This window comes from Hirundo rustica, chromosome 3 (genome assembly GCF_015227805.2).
Source record: "Hirundo rustica isolate bHirRus1 chromosome 3, bHirRus1.pri.v3, whole genome shotgun sequence".
Lineage (NCBI taxonomy): Eukaryota > Metazoa > Chordata > Aves > Passeriformes > Hirundinidae > Hirundo > Hirundo rustica.
Genome location: NC_053452.1, coordinates 16704315 through 16721729, shown reverse-complemented (window position 1 = coordinate 16721729; position 17415 = coordinate 16704315). Strand labels below are relative to the sequence as shown.

Below are 17415 nucleotides of genomic sequence, written 5' to 3'. Positions count from 1 at the left end.
TTAGGAACTGGCTCTGTCACTAGGATTAATAACTAGAAAATCAATTTGTCATTTTCCTGTCATAAATTAAAAGCTTATAGGCCTTATAACATGAGTAAAATAGAGGTTAGTGGGTATTGATGGAGGTCTCAAAGCTCACTCAGCAGAGCAGGTCTCTGCTACACAATTTAAATTATGTCTCCTCTACAAGGAATATCTGTCAATATTTGTATTGAAAAAAGACATCCTGTGCAAGAATATTTTATCTGTTTCTACACTGCTGCCGTGACTGGTGCTGCTGAAAGAGTTCTTGAGGGAGATCGTGGTCCTGACTTGATCGGTGTGAGTGACCTTTACATTGTGCATTTGTCTGTAGATGTAGTATAAATTAGTCACGTGCAAGCTGATGAGGTGCCAGTGAAGCTGGTCCAGCTGAGAACAGAGAACCTCTCCCTGCTCCCTTGAGCTGTGGTAGTCTTGTGAGAAAGCAACCACACCCTTTCAAAGGTGTGCCCAGCTGAGAGTAATTGAGGAGGAGTGGTTTGTCAGAGTCAGCAGGGCAGGAGGCAAAAGGACCCTTTAAAGTCAGACACGTGTAGAACTAGAAAGGAGCAGTCTAAGAGGAAACCACCTGCTAGTAAGATTTTTGTAGCTGAAAGGAGAGGTGATTTAGACCAAATACACCTAATCTTTTTTTGGGCAGCTGAAGAAAGGATAATCAGAGTAGTTTCTTAACAAGAATGGGTTTTTAATCTATCTCTCAATATTAGGTTATTTTTGTTCTAAATAAGATACATTTCTGCAATGTATGGCTACACGAATGATGCAAGATGACTCAAAAGTGAATGATCTGTAATTTGACCTGCAGCAATGTAAAAGAATACTTCCCACTGTATTACTTATATTACTATTTTAAGGCATTTGTTTATTAGAAAACTCTAATCAGTTTAATTGAAACAGATGCGATTGCCAGATACTTTAGTTATCTGTGCACAAATTATTATTTTTAGGTATGTTGATAAAAAATAAGTAAATTGAAACACTCACAAGACTCTAACATAACCAGACATACACAGATTCCAGTGTCTTTTTAATTGAACAGTAGCTTAATTGGCTTTTCAGTCTGTGGTTAATATTCTGTATCTTTTTACATACTAAAAGCTGAACTGATTTATATCTACTGCCTTCCTTACACAGGTTTTTATCTTATTCTGATTTTAAGCATCACTTTTGTTTCTTCTTAAAAGGTGTTATGATGATGAAATAGACTTCTAATAAATTATCTGTTCTGCCTCTCATGCCCAACAGTTGCAGATAAAAGAGATTGTTGGACAAAGAGTTGTTTGTTCTGCTTTGGGTTTTTTTAATTTATTATTTAAGAAGAGACTTTGCCATTTTTTTCTATATGGAACTTAAACTCCTATAGGGCATTTAGGATTTGTAGTGTCAATATAGCTCTAACATAAATGCCTGTGCTTGGTTTTAATCTCTGTGAGATCTCTTCTAGAAAATCATCAGATATTACAAAAAATCATCCCACTTTACTGATTAGGCACAGTATTCAAGTCCAAAAGCTCTGTGTCTAGTCAATGTATATTGATAGTGGGTTTAAAAAAAATAACCACTAGAAGTTGTGTTAGTTATAACGCCTTTCCTGCAGTGTTTAGTTTTTCAGTTAAAAAAGGTAGAATGGTCTTTATCCAGCTTCCAAAGGCACATGACTACTGCTTTCTGTGCTTAACTGGGCAAGAAAACAATAAACTTGGTATAGCCTTTAAATGTTAAGACAAAAGTGAAAAAGGAAAGAGGAACACTATTTTTTTATGCAGAGGTCTAAAAAATGGCAGGTGATTTGTGGCAGCAATTCAAGTATTATGCGGGTTTTGTATTTGCAAATGTGGCTTATGTGGTCTGGTAATAGCTAACACACCAAGACCAGCTTCTCAGTGGAAAAAAAACATATATAATTCTTTTTTTATGAGGTATATTACATTGTCGATAGTGAAGGGCATTGTGAAAGAAGGAAAGCCTGAGGGCAGGAAGTTAATGTTAGCCTTGGAAGACTGGATGCTGTTTGCATAGATTTTTCTGTGTTGCATCAGATAGCATTTCTTTGTCATCATTTCTTTGTACTGAATAGGATAATAGCACTGAAATTTGTGTCTGATATAGGACTAATTTAAATAAGAGCTTATAAAAAGTACCAATATTCTTGCAATGTGAGGTGACTATTGAATCACGTAAAAGTTGCAAATTGTTTCCACTGAATCACAGACACTGTGGGACGTGTGAGCCGAATAGTCTCCTTCTCTTGTGAGGAACAACCTGTTGTGAAGGACATTCAGCGTGCCCACAGCAGGCATGCTGCATCATGCCCATTCTCCGTTGGCCATTCATTGCAAGGGAAGGAAATGACATTGCTGCTTGCCTTTTCTTCATTTTCCCTGCTTCAGGCAGAGGCTTTAGCTGTGTGCAGGGGTCATAACACTGGTTATGACCAGTGACTGGTATTTAATCACGTACCCCAATTAAGTTGTAGCAGTGGTAGGTCAGAGGCCTGCTGCGTTAAGGGCTCCACAACTGATTGATAGCGTTCTTTGGAGATGGGGAATCTGGAGAGTGAGACCAAAGCGGGGAGCAGAGCTGTCTATTGAGCGCTTGTCGCACCACAATCAGGCAGTCGGGGGGACTGGAGAAGGAGAATGAGAGCGCCTTGTGGATATCCATGAAGGGCCTGTCTGCTTGGGTCAAGAGGGTTAGAGAGCACAAAGACTTCTGTTCCCAGCAGCTGGGCAGGAGAGGAGGGGAAGCAAGCAGCAACTGCTGGAAAGCTGAAGAGAATACGAGATTGATTGGGAAGAGAGGAATGAAATAGTTGATTTGAAATTATTGCTCTTGCTGTGTGTGGTCCTTGGCCTGGGCTTTCCCATTTGTCATCCAGTGAGTTCCATCAAAAAAATCCTTGTATGAGCTGTGTTTCTCCCCTCCATTTTTTTCTTTTTTTTGACAGTGCCTTAAAACACATACTGCTCAAGGTGTTCCCTGTGACTAGTAAAGATAATATATGTTCTGTAACCTATAGATGAGTGTTTGGTTGCTCTGTTGTCCATCTGGACTTAGGTACAAAGTTTAACACACTCTTAACACTTCATAGAGTTTAAAAAAATGTTTGGTTTCTTTTCTGCTTTTTGGTTGTGGTTGTGGGTTTTTTGTTTTTTTTTTTTTTAATTTTAAAGCCCATCTAAGGGACTAGAACTATGTGGTCTGAGGTTTGGATATGATATTGCAGTAGTAAAGTGCATGAATATATCCACAGTTCCCCGCTGCCTAAATTGAAGTGTGCTTCATGTATCATGAAATTTATATTGATAACTTAGAGGCCTGAAGAGAGATGGGGCTTGTGCATTCGGATTTAAGGAAATGTGTGTAATCCTTGTTACTACTGCTTGTGATATAAATGGACTCCTTATGCTCTATGGTTTCCCTGGTATTGTGAAGTATTTGAAATGCTGAGTGAATGATAAAGCATTTGATAGAGAAAATCAAACATCAACTGGAAAAAAGACTCTGTTCCTTCCAGCTTGTTGTTAAAAAGGGAAAATGGTTGGGAAAAGTATAGCAAGAGGACAACAGTATTAACCTTCAGATTAGAAAATATTTTATCATCAGGAGAACAGGCTGAACTACATAAATCTGTGCCCACAAAGAAGAAGTTAAACATTTAACAGAGAATTTAACTGAAGTTTAAAAAATCAGTTAATTTCACTCATGTTGATTCAGGTTATTTGTTTCAGCTGGATAGTATGGCAAAACAGAAAGACAGTGCAGAGAACTCCAAGGAGTAGCTGCATTTTTTTTTTTCCCTTGGGCTTTTTCAAATGGATCTAGCCTATTCAGAAACATTGAGTTAGTTCTAAAATAATTTCTTTGTCTTACTGAATATTGTGATGAGTGCTGACTGTAGTGACAAAAGCAGATGTATACTGGACATTCCAGAAAATTTGATGATCTTGGCAATTAAAAGTAAAATCCTTGCAGGTTATCACTGCATGTTGTGTTAAGAAACTTGAACTATAGTGGGATGATAAACTGGACACTGGAAAGTGAATCATAGTTGTACCAGCAGGGTAACGGGTCTCTCTAGAGAAACATCTCAAAAAGAGAAATCTCTGTTGGAGGCAGTTGCTGGCTGTGCTGCCCGGAGGCTGAAATTCTGCAGGAAGTCGGGTTTCTGCTGCTTCTGTTATCTCAGGGAAGAGTTTCAAAGCCTGAGGGTCAGGATGTCACCTCCTGGGGTACAGTCCTTATGGCTTCTAGCTCATTCCATATGCCCAGGATAGATGACTCTCTTTGTAGAGACCTGTGCTCACTGAGGTGGAGCATGGCTGTGAATCATGTTAGGCGTCTTTGCATTCTAATGGTCCTGGTTGAATATGAAGCAGCATCCCAGAAGAGATTGGCTTTCTGTCCCATTTCATTAATTGACTAAGCTATTTTCCTTTCAATCCAGATGATGCCTTTCCCCGCTTCAGCCTGAGCTGCCCTTTGACCTGTCCTGAAGGGGAATTACTGGCTCCTTGGCATTCCTGTTGATTTGCTGCTGCTGCCTCCCTAATGAACCTCCCTATGTGGTCCATTTCAGGCCCATTTTTGCCTGTGTGTTTATGGAATTCCCTGTTTCTTTTTACCTCATTATGGAAAAAAATCAGGCCCTAACTTACCAAAGTATAAAATGAATGTGCATGCATATGTGTGTATACCCACCTTTGAGTGCAGGAGGCACCAGATTTAATTAACTTGGTGTGTTTTGTGTCCATTTTCTTTTCCCAGTATTTGACTGCAACTTTGAATCTCCTTGTGAGCTGGAATATTCCTTTACCTCAAAAGATCAAGAAACCCCCAAGAATGCTTGGGTCAGACTGAATGCAGAGGAAATCTCGCAGCTAAACCTCCTGGATGGGCCAGAGAGAGATCACTCTGAGGGCACACCCAAAGGTGAGATGAATACAGCTGTGTAATGCAATCAGTAGTGGTTAGTTTTAAAACAAAAACACCGTTGCTTCCACCCCCTATAATAACCATAACAGAAACCCAAATCCTGTGAAAACAAACATGTCATCTTGAATATAATCCCTTTGCTTCAGTAGACCAATGAAAACAAAGTGACAAACAAATGGGGGTTGTTCCGCTCAGGAGAGATCTGTTTTCATCTAATTGCAAGATCCATCACATATCTAGGAAGCAAAGTATCAAGTACAGTCTTATGTAAAATCTGTTTTGGGCTGGCCCATGCCATGGATGATATTTGGATGAAAACTGTACTATGGTGCTCGTGTTTAAGGTCATTCAGTGTTTGGAAGACTCTGGCCTTATCTTTGCTCTAGGTCCTGTTTACCACTTGTGTGTTCGCAGACCATTTTAGGCAATATCCTTTTGTCCAGGGCTTAGGTTCTCTGTTTGGTAAGAAAACAAAGATGGGCTTTGTCCTTAATATAAGAAAAAAGGTCCTGTCCATAAAGACAGCTAGGAGGCCTCAAAAGATGAGAGTGCAACAGACTTTTTTCTTTTCTTGGAAAAAAATGTGGTTTGTTGGAATTACTTTTCCTGCTTATGAGCATATCTGTGAACAGCAGCATATTTAATTAAGATTTATGTTCAGAAAAGATTTTTAGATATCTTTGTGCTCTTACAATCCTGGGGAAGAAGAAGAGTTCTTAACATCCTTTTGGCTGTTAGTGACATCTGCTTGGAGCTTCTCTCTGGAAGGTGGTGTTGATGAGAATGGACCTACAAAAATGGAAATGGGAGAGTTAGAGCTGCCAACTTGTGGGGGGACAGAGATAGTGCTGAAGGCACTCTTGCCCCTGAAATGTTGCAGCTGTGTTAATTACCAAAGAGTGGGAACAGCCCTGCCCTCACAGCTATGGGTGTGATAGAAGAGTGAGTTAGCTGGTAGAGAGCCAGTCGGAGTCTGCTGGCTGTGCTGTGAGGAGGAAGGGACGGGAGGTTGTGTGAGGGACAGGCAGGGTTAAGTGACTGTGCAAGGAAGGAGCTAGCCAGAACTGCAGAAGGAAGAGAGACAGAGCCAGAGCTGTGTGGAGCTGCCCATGGGTGGCGACATAGAAAAGGTATGAGAGGCTTTTAAATAACAAGGTGCTGATGCTGGGAAGCCTTCTTCAGTGTCAGTCATACCTCCTCCATCACAAACTTTAGCCAGGAAAACAAAGAGGTGTCAGGAAGGACAACAAAGATTTCAAGAGATATGAAGCAGTTTCCATAGTAGGAAAAATTAAACAAAGATTCTCTATTTAATCTCTGATGGCAGGGGTTAGAGGTCTTTAAAAAGCACATTGAAGGGCATTGGAAAGCAGCTGTGAAGTTGGTGGGTTACAGGTCTTGAAAAAGCAAGCTGAGACATTTTTCGTGTAGTACCTGAATAAATGGTGCTAATAAAATACATGAATTAATGTTGTAGGGCCAGAAGTGTGCATAAGTTTAAAGAAGGATCAGATGAATTCTTGCAAGAATGCATTAATCACTGGATGTTTAATTCAACCGTCTGTTTAGACTCAAGAAGCCTCTTACACAAAAGGCTGCGAGTGAAAGGATTCTTTTCTTAGAAGCCAGCTTTGGAGGCAGGATTTGACTTTGCAGAGCTGCAGTCTGACTGCTCATGACAGTTCTTATGTTCAGGCAAATACTGAGGAAATTTTCTGCACTGCTTTCATTCATACTCTGTTTTCTCATCCATACCAATAGTTTAGTACTTTTCCCCAGACAGCCATTATAAATTAACTTTTAAGGCCCACTGATTCACCAGCAGACCAAGTCATTTTGGTGTGATCTGTGGCATGTGTAAAGCAGATGGACCCCATTTGTGCTGCATGTAAATATCTTCTAATTTCTGCTTCAATGAACATCCACACGCATACTGAATTTCTTCCCACAAAGGTACAGTTTGAGGTAAATCAGAATTTCTGCTCTTAAATTCTAGTGCAAGCTGGCTCCCCTGAAATTTAGGAGTTAAGACCTTGTTTTGAATTGAGAAGAATAGTTGTCATTTTCCTGGAGTGGGGGGAGAAAAGTGGGAAAATCCACAAGGAAGTGTATGTATTGTTCCAGGTAAAGAGCCTGGCCCAGGCCTCATGGTGCTACATTTTGTCAATGTATTATCCCTTTGGATCCTTTTCAGTAAAGTTATACCTTTGTCTAACTCAGTTTTATGTATCTGTCAAAGCAGAAGAAAGGGAGATTAAGCCAAAGGTACTGGTTGATGATTTCCAGTTGCCTCTTGCATTAAAGTTCTATTTCTAAGCCCAAAAGTTGGGAGTTCTCATCTGGAATATAGGCAATTTAGGCTGAACTTTGTGTTCTGCTGTTTTCCTCTATTCTGAGGGGCAGGTAACGGTGTCAAATTGATTGAGTGGCTTTAGATTTGTGGGGCATTAGGGTGGATTATTTTGTGTGGTTTATTTGCTTGTGTATGTGTGCGCTTGTTTTTTTAAATTACCAGGCGTGTTGGACATAGTGGTAATTTTTTCTCCGTAGAGCTGTAGGTCTGCAACTCATCAATGACTGTAACTCTTGCATGTATAAAGACTCATTTGGAAATCAACACTTGGAGCTAGCATCTCTCTATTTTAAATCACTTTAATTACAGCTGTTTGGCACAGATAGTTGTGTGGTCTGTTTCAATCTGAAATAATTAAGCACAGTAGTTCCAACCCCCACTGTTTCCTGCAAATTGTACTTGCAATTATCTCAATTTCATTTCATCTCCTTTGCAGACAGTAATGCACGGAGATAAACAGATAGCTTAACTAGATTTTGGGATGGTTTAGCTCATCCTTGTCACTTGGTTATCAAGTCATGGCAAGACATTGATAGAGACAAATGCCTCTGGTATGATTCATTAAGCTTCACATGAGTTTCTCTAAAATGTTCAGTAGAAAATCATTGGTAGATCTCCCAAAGAGACACATTGGAAGAATTTCTGTATTTTTTGCTCCTGTCCCAGCAGCATGATACAGCTCAGTGTCAAGAAATCAGCATGGATTAAGCCTCCTAGAGGAAAAGCTAACTCCTGTTGTCTCAGCATCTGGTTGCAGTCACAGCTGAGCAATCCACTCACTTGGCATGTTCAGCATGTAGTGTCACACAAATCATTGATCTTCTGGATAGGAATAGATGGTGAGGTGGCAGAGTTTGATATTAAATTATTCACAGTAAAAGATTGAAAGTCTAGTTTGTGAGGAATTGAAAAGGGATGCTTAACCAGCTAATAGTGGCAGGTGAAATTTAGTGCAGGTTATTTGAATTGAGGTGGTGGGAGAGAGAATCAGAGCTTGGCAAATATGCAGACAGATTCTGAGCTGGTTACTGTCACTTAAGCTGATTTAAGGGTAAGAATATAGCTGTGAAAGCATCACCTCAGTAGCAGTCACAAATTAAATGTGACTTGGGGCCTTACAGGGAAGGGAGTGGAAAATAGGAACAGTAGTATATAGTGTAAATGTGTGGGGCAGCTGCATTTAGAACTCAGTCTTCTGTTCTAGATCCCATGCATCAAAAATCTTTTAGTACAGCAGAGAAAGTTTTTAAAATAATAGAAATAGAGATTATGAAGTTATGTAATAGATGTCTTCTAGGAACACTTAAATTGACTAGAGCTACCCTGCCTGCAAGAGGCATCTAAAGGAATACAGGCAGGGCTGTAAAGAAATCAGAAATTTATAAAATCTTTATAAAATATGTATACAAGTTTATAAACTACCTTTCTGTACTCATACTTTCAGTGCTTTGAGAAGGGTTTCAAAGCGCTGAATGACGAGTACAGAAGGAATATTTGCTATTTCTTCTAATACAGTTTTGGACAGCATCAAGCAAAATTATTAGATGTCAGGTGAAACAAAAGGAGTTCCCTCAGTATTTAACAAATAGTGAAATTGTGGAACTTTCTTCCCAGGGTATTGTTGTTGCTGGAACCTTCTGTGGGTGTGCAAATTGACAGGATATGTGCAGGGAAGAGAAATAGTTACGGCTACTAAATTCTCTATAGAATCTTTTCTGGCTCAGAAAGTCCTGGTGTGACTGGTTCCTGAAGGCCAGTGGTGGTGAGGGACAACTGCTTGCTCTCCCTTTTCATACGTTCTTTTTCATTTTCTATTTCAGCTGTATGTTCTCAGAGCCAAATGTTCAAAGTTAATGGATCTTTGGTCTCATAGGGTTGGTGTGGTGGTGTGTTCCTCACTTACCTCCCAGCCCAGGCTGAGGTTCCCTTTGAAAAAGGATAGAAATGCATTAACAGATTTAGACTAATTTAGGGAGTCAGGGAAAAGTTGCTATTTAAACATTTACTCTTATTTTCTCTTCTGTTAAAGCCTTGGGGATGCTATCAAACCATGCATAAATATTGAGTATTTGGTAGGAAGAACTGCAGGACTGTTTGCCTATAGAAATGTAGATTAGGGAGCTTTTGTTTTTTTAAATTTGTGCTAAAATGCTCCACTCTCCTTCGTTCCTCCCCATCTTGTATGCAGAGAAGTGAGTGAGAGAATCACTGGTGTATCTGCCAGCTAGGCCCCCGAAGATCTGCTGTAGTTATTCACATTTCCAGGTCTAACTCATGTAACTTTCAGCAGGGTCAGAGATTTAAGGTTAAAGTTCCACTGTGCTAAAGACTGACAGGAAAACTTCCTCTGTTGGGATCTGAATTGGGCCTGTACATGTTGTAATGAGTAGGCAATCCATTGTGGATTACTAGACTTCTTTTAATCCATGAATAAGCAAAAAGATGCTATAAAAAATTCAAGCATTCTGCATCACTGACTGCATTTATTTATTTTGACAAGTGTGATTAATTTTTAATTATTTATGACCCCTCATAATATATTGTACCAGCAAATGCACTGCAGTCTATCGTAATGAAACATGAGGAACTGGAGATCTTGCAACTGTGGCAGTATTTCCTAAGGAGGCAGGTGAGTCAACCCAGTCTGTGGTTAGTAGGAAGGAGTTTGTAGACCAAGGGAATTGCACTTTCAGCTGTGTGGATGTATGTTTTTGTCATGCTCAAGGTAGAGAGTCATTTGCCTCTCTGATAAACCTGAAATTGGTCAAACCAGCCATAAATTCTATGCCTCTCAACTCATGAGTCAAACCCAGAGTTTTCTGTGCTGCGAGGTTTCTCTAGGATACAGCTCTGATTTTGGCATCCATCAGGAATGGTTTAAGAGCCTTCAGCAAGTGGGACTTCTCAGAATTCAGCTCTCCTGTTACCTTATTGCAGCGCTTCCATTTTCCTCCCTCCAGAAAAGCACTGGCTCATCTTTCTGCAATGTTGTGTTGCCCAGGGACTTTGGCTGACAGTATTTGTGGTCACTGATCTGAGATCACAGTTGGGGCTTCATTCTGGATCAAATTGTACAAGGAAGAGAGAGAACCACTACTACAAAGCTAATTCTTTGTATTTAAGGAGGCAGGACCAATAGCAGCTGGACCCAAAACAACTGCATGCAAGCTGAGTCCAGGTCTGATCAAATGTCAGAGTGATCTGTTTCTAACCATAAATGCAGTTTTAAATGGGAAGGATTAGAGTCTTGGCCACTCCTGACAATGGTTATGCAAGCGGGTTGCCTGATCCTCTTTTAAATCTTGTGATTCTAGATCAAGAAAGTGAATTTCTGCGTCTGTGATTTGAAGGTTTCAGGAGGAGGAAAATATGCAGCTGCTTGATAAAAATTCCAGATGAAGAGAAAAGTTGTGGAGGGATATGATCACCATTCCAAATAAAAATCAAAAAAGTAATAAGCCACCCTGGAAATGTGAACACCAGCTGAGACATTTTCTTAATGGAAAATGTAGATTAAACTTTCATGAAAGATGGCAGGAGGAGTGGGAGATAAATGAGGACAGTGCCATAACCAGCCACTGATTAGCTGAAAAGCTCTTATGTAAGTTCTAAAACAAGAAGTATCTGCATATTTTGTTAATGTAGTTTTAATTTTTGTAATTATTTCTAAAGAAATGGAGCAAGGCTAAGGCACTGAGCTTATTAGCAAATGGGAGATAATGAACTGCAGGATTATAAAAAGGCTGTTGACTTTAATTTATGATTCCTCAGACAAAGAGGAATGAGGTGGGTAATAAAAGATAACAAATAATATTTTGTTTCAGATTATCACTTTATTAACAAAACAGTAGTGTATAAATCAGTGTGTGCTTGCAAGAAATAAGTAGGTGATAAGTTATTTTTCATGTAAATCTCAATCAGAAAAAATACTTGTATCACTTAAAATTCCATTAAAAAAAAAAATTCTCTTAGAAAAAGATAGCTATTTACCAGGGGAAGGAATAAAACGTAAGAAGAGTAGCTGGGCTCACATTAGACAGACAAAAGTTTTCCCTTTACATTTATTCTTATACTGGTTTGAGGATATGCTTTGATCTCATAGAATTGATCCAGCTTATGCATCTTTTGAAAAAGATGTCAGAGGTATTTTTTATTTAGTAAAACGTTACATCAAGTTTGAGATCTTTACCCCTTAGGCCTGGAGAAAGAAACAACAAGCCAAGAATTGTTTTCTAAGGGGAATTTCTATTTGGAGGAAAAAATGTTTTTGAACCTGTCACAAATTTTGACAAAAAACTTGGAGGCCTGAATGTTTATTGCAGACCTGAATGTTTGCATCCCTCTCTCTGATGCTGGATAAAAATTTGGATCATCCTGGTTCAACCCAGATGGCCGAATGTCCTTAAAAAGATACTGCTATGATAGGATGCCACCCTAGTTTTATTATTTATATGCCTTCAGATGAACTGCAGGGAACCCATGAAGATTTGTGAACTTTTGCACTTTCATTTAGTTCAAGTGGGATTCAGTTTCCTATTAGTTATTTTCCTCTTTAAGATTTAGACAGTGTCTCAGTTGAAATAATTGTTGTGTGTGCTGACAGATCAGCTACATACCGCAAGTGAAACAGTACACTAGCTAATTGAGGTTTGGAAGTAACACCGACTGAAAATTATTCATCAATCCTACTCCAGATGAGAGATTTATGGATTTGTAAGGATGACAATCAAGTTATTTGTATACAAAGAAGGGCCTTAAAATTAAAAATATTATCTAAAACGAATCATTCTGGCTGTTCTAGATGAGAGTTAGATTTTGAGACTCAATTTGGCAACATCAGCATATCAAGCGTTACAACACATACCCATAGGAATTTCTACAACATTAAGACACTAAATGCAAACCAAACTTGCTTCCAGAGTCCTCTGGGCTGTAGAGAAGGAAAAATACAGCCATTTTATAAGGATCAGATTCCAGCTCGTGCTCTGTCAGTACAAAAAATGGACCAGGTGTTCCTAGCATTTTGCAGTTTGCTCTTCTCATTAGGACTAGACTTGTGCTTTGTTATTGCAAAATTATTTCCCTTTAATGACCCTGCTCTAAAGAGGCAAATGATTGTCTCACTGTAGGACAGTGTGTTTGTTTAGAGAATAGGTATGTATTTATAGAAGCACGTGCGTTTGTTGATTTTAGAGATCTTGTTTGTTCATTCCTTAATTCAGTGATGCCTTGCATGAAACATCCAGCAGTCTGTTCCCCAAGCTGAAGAAGAAAAATTAATTTCAGTGTGCATCAGATGTTAGTATGCTCTAATGGCTTGCTGCATACCTGTGACTAATGTACTCCAACAAGTATATCCAGAAAAGCCAGAGACAATGAAGAATAAATGGGTTGTAAAATGGTCTCTTTCTCACTCCTAATGACAGTTTATTCTTGACAAGATGAGAGTCATATTAAAAGGACAGCTGGAGGGAAGTGTGTCCTGCTCTTGGCTGTGTTTGACCTTTTTATAGGAAAAGACTACTGGATGAACACACATATGTAATTTTTTTCACTCTGTAGTGTAGGGATAATGTCCTTTATCACAAAATGCTTGTGTATGTCCATGCATATATTGTGTTCAGAGAGTTTTTTTAAAGTTTTTAAGCATGGAAAACTCACATTAACACAAAAAATATCTTTAATGGATTAATAATTTATTGGGTAATTTTGATTTCTCTCCTGCCTACCTGCTGCTGCTTCTATTTTCTGTATGTTTATGGTTTTTTACCATGCCAATGACAGCTCACACATATGGCCCCATACACAAAAATACAACGTAAAGAAGTATCAGCAAGACCCCGTGAGCCTGGCAGCCTCTTGGCTGCACTTCGGCTATCATTACCAAGCGTGGTCTAACTATATCTATTGCCAAATACCACAATAACTTGTGCTTCTCCAGCGCTTCACCTAGAAGGTTCTGAGAATGCTCTACTAAATAAGGCACTTTGTATGGTTTTGAAGAGTTGGGAGAAGGGTTTCTCCCTGTTGTCAGAGAGAAACTAAAGCCCAGTGTAGTTAAATCAGTAGCCCAAGGTGAGTTGTGTTCCCTGCTGTGCCAAACTTGTGGCCCTTGCACCTTAACCACTACTAACAATTGTGGGGGCCTGTTGGCCCCCAGTGTTTTCTTCATGAGGTTGGCTTCCTCCACTGCTAATGATAGATGTTATCATGTGGGATTTTCCACACAACTCTTGTGTGAGGTTATGTTAAAAACATCATCAAAGTGACAAGAACTGAAGTATTTTTGCTGTTACTCTTCTCCTCAATGATAGCTTGTTGTATTACAGTACATATCTCAGACACCTATGCTTGGGTGAATGCATTAAAAGAGTCAGAGAACTTAAAAACCTAAGAAGTTTTACTCCTGTGACTCTTGCCAGGAACGAAGTCCAGCTAATTAATCAGAGATAAGAAATTTTAAATTAGAGCTGTGGTAGAGAAAATACCATGATTCCATCACGATCATGGCATGCGTAAAGCTAAACCCAAGTATAGTTTAACCATTTTGGTAAATTTGGGTAAAGAGAGGATTGATTTTTAATATTTCTGTCACTGGTTTTCTGATTCATTTGAAGTTGTTTGGATATAATTCTGTAAAGGATGTGTTGATACCAATGTTTTTGTAATATCTCATTTTTCTCACAATTATATGTACTAATTCAGAGGTGTTACAAGAAATATTCCCCTAGCTGTGCCTTCAGAGGTTAAATCTTATGGAAATTGTTAATATTAAAGCTCACTGAAGTAGTTTTATTTACCTTTACCTTGAAGGAGGTGGAACCTCTGAACCTTGTTGTTTTCTCATTTTGTAGCTTAAACTCAACATGCTTATTTTATCCCACTCAAAATAGCCAAAGAAGGCTGCAGAGTTAAAGACAAGATATTGAATGAGGATTCTGTTTTCTGTCTTTAAAAAATTTCATAATACCATGCAATGCCTGTTTGGTGGCCCCAAGCAACTTGCCTAGATTCTAATGAATAATCATCCTTTCAATTATGAGCTAGAAGCTATCCCTGAAGTTTCATCTGCTTTCTTTGTTTGCTTGTTTTGAGAGCACAGGGATTAAACAAATGGTATAATGCATGAAGATGAGAATGGCCATACTGGGAGAGCAGGAGAGGGAAGAAAACCGATGGCTGGACTTGCCCAGGTGTTCTCTCACTCTTCAGACGGGCTGTGCCTGAGACTGTGAGCTGAGGGGAGCAATAGAACATGCCCTCAATGTGAAGTTGTAACTCTGCAGGGGAACATACCACAGTGTCTCCTTGTTGATTTGGGCCCTCCAATCCCAGACCCTGTTCCTGTGTTGAGCAACACTTCCTTTCTGTGCAATAAATTAAATTGTGTGTCCCGCCTGTGGTAAGGAAATTGCTTTCTCTAAGTCCCTGTGAGTCCCCTTAGTTTCAACAGCTCAGGCTTTCTCATCTATCAAATGCAAGCGCTTTGGAAATGTTTGGCCTTCATCTTTCACCTTCCTCAGCTAAACAGGATATTATAAAAACTTAAATACAAGTCACTGTCTTTGTTAAAATGAAAATACAGTGTTTTTAAAAAATCATTTATAATTCATTAATGGTTCCTATCAGTTGTAAAGTCAAATGAAAGACAGCCTTGTTAGCGAAATGCTTCAGTGTCACAACAGAGATGAGAGAAGGACCACTTACTTCTAAATGGCATTTCCTTAAGAATTTAATAAATGTAATAGTGGGCTTTTAGCAATTGTTCTGCTTTTGTTGGGTTTTTTTGTTTTTTCTCTTTTATGTCTATAAGCAGATCTAACCACTCTTCTGGGAGAGATGTCTTTCTAAATGATTTCATGTAAATATGAGCAAAAAAGTGATGAGTAGATTTCTCCACATTTGAAAAGGTGTTCAAACAGCAGAAGCAGAAGATTTGTTCCTTGCCGTTGCCTGCGTTAAAAGGATAAACCTGATGAATGACTGAACTACAATAATTTACCTTGTGTGTTGCTTTTAGTGGAGAACATGTTGCTGCTTTCCTGTGCTTCCAGTGGGGAAGTGGAAAGGTCAGGCACTGAAGGGAAGCATTTTGCTGTGTACTGCAGATAAGCATCTCTGGCAGTAATATAAAACTTTGCAAGACACTTAAACAGCATAATAAAGGTTACATCACAACTCCTTTTCACCTGCCACGGAACGTCTGTTTATCAGAGAAGAACCCAAGCTGCAGAGCTCCAGTATTGATTTTAAGCAGAAGGTTCAAGGATGTTCTGTTTTCAAGGTGTTATTGAGAGCATGGAAGAAACAAAAAGCTCATGTTAAAACAACATTAGGATGCAGGTTTAATTCCACTCTCTGTGTTTTTCCTTAAGGTGTGGAAGTATTTGAGGAGGAGACAGAGGTTGTTTTGTATTTCACTGCTCTAAAAAATTATAGCTTTTCAGACTACCAGGTATTCATAGGGCAGGCTCTGCCTGCCTGCCTGACTTGATCCTACATGTCAACAAGGTCACTTCGTTAAAGGTAAACGTTTGCTGTGACACACAGCTTGGAATTTTGCATACTGAACTTTCTTAGATTGGGGGGAAAGAAAAGGTCATATTGATGGCCTCAGTGCCCCATAGCACAGTAGGGAAAGCTGTTTTATTTCTGTAGTCATTGGTTTACCTATGTAGTTGTCTCAGGGCAAGATATTCAGTGTTATCATGTTATTAGCAAGTCAAGATTTCTGAGGAACTAATAGCTTGCATAGTTAATCTTTGTTTTATCATAATTTGAGGGTAAAAAGCAAGACTATGAGAAGGTATTACAAACAATTGTGTAACTTAATTCAGGAGCTGTGGCTTACACCTATAATAATGATCTCAATGGCTAACCAAGGCAAAGGGCTACCCTTTAAGCAAGAATGGGTTCTGAAATCAACCCCTTTGTAAAGATGCCAGGCCATTTGCAATTGGTGGCAACAGCTGAGTGAACATCAACAATTGCTAAGTGAAGAGCAAGTTTCTTTAAGGATGTTTAATTAAGTGTAACTACCAGTGTAGCACGTGTAGCTGGTTGTCTTATTCGTCAATGGAGAAAGGTGAATAAGGTGTATGTAGAAGGAGTTTATCTTTGAAGGATTTGATCACCTAATTAGAGAACAGAAAATCTGGATCCCGCTTACACAGAAACAAAATCCAGTGATAATTGTAATGGCTTTGAAGCAAAGGATGATTAAAACGTACTCCAGGCCTTTTCAGGGTTGGTGCTTGACTTGCTGCAGGCAGTTCTCTCTTTGGTCACTGTGCGAAATGGGTGGTTAATGGCAGGTGTTTGCTGTCCAATAAGTGGTTTTTGTTACATGTCAGACTGAACTGAATATGGAGACTTCTGGAGTATTTGGTGTGCTTGGATTCAGCAGTGTTATTCCCAATTGCCTTAAAATTAAAGAATACACAAGAACTAGAAGTTTAAATGGTGATTATTTAGAAACTGAATGGTGGCTTCCATTAACACTATACCTCCTGTTCTTTTGTACAGTGGGCTTTTGCCATGACTAAGGGGTGTTTCATTGCAGGTGAAATGCTGGGAATCGGTGTTCAGGTTTTCTTGCAGTGAGGAGAACCACCCTTGCAAAATCATGTAAGAGCTAATATGCTTCCAGTGCTATTGGTATTGTGCATTTGCTTATGTGCTTAGGTGAATGTTTGTGTAATAGATGCTTCCATTTCTTTCCACTGTTTACAGGGAAGGTGTTTGTCTGGACAGGTAAGGGCAGCCGTGAGAATGTGCTGGAGTAGGGTCAGTGCTTGAGTGACTGTTGAGCTGTACTGTCATTACAGAGTGAGTGACAAAGTGTAATCGAAATAACTGAGCTCCAAACAGCTGAGGGACCTCACCTGGGTGTAAAGCACTGCTTAGCTTGGGGGGAGAGCTTTTTTGCTGGAAGACTTTGGCTAGGATGTCCCTGAATTAAGAGACAGGAATTGGCTGTATGGAAAAGAGGCACATTAGAGACAATGCCTTAACCACTCTTCACTATCTTTTGGGATTTTTTTATTTTGTTGGAATGAAATGACATATTTCAGAGTGGGTAGGCA

The 17415-nt window shown here is 39.2% G+C and overlaps 1 protein-coding gene across 1 annotated transcript in view; it reads left to right on the top strand.

Moving 5' to 3' along the window:
- Positions 1-17415, top strand: part of ALK (ALK receptor tyrosine kinase) — a 312811-nt gene that overhangs the window by 89784 nt on the left and 205612 nt on the right. Inside the window, 1 exon segment of the mRNA XM_040058905.2 lies at positions 4810-4974. Coding sequence (XP_039914839.1) covers positions 4810-4974 — 165 coding nt within the window.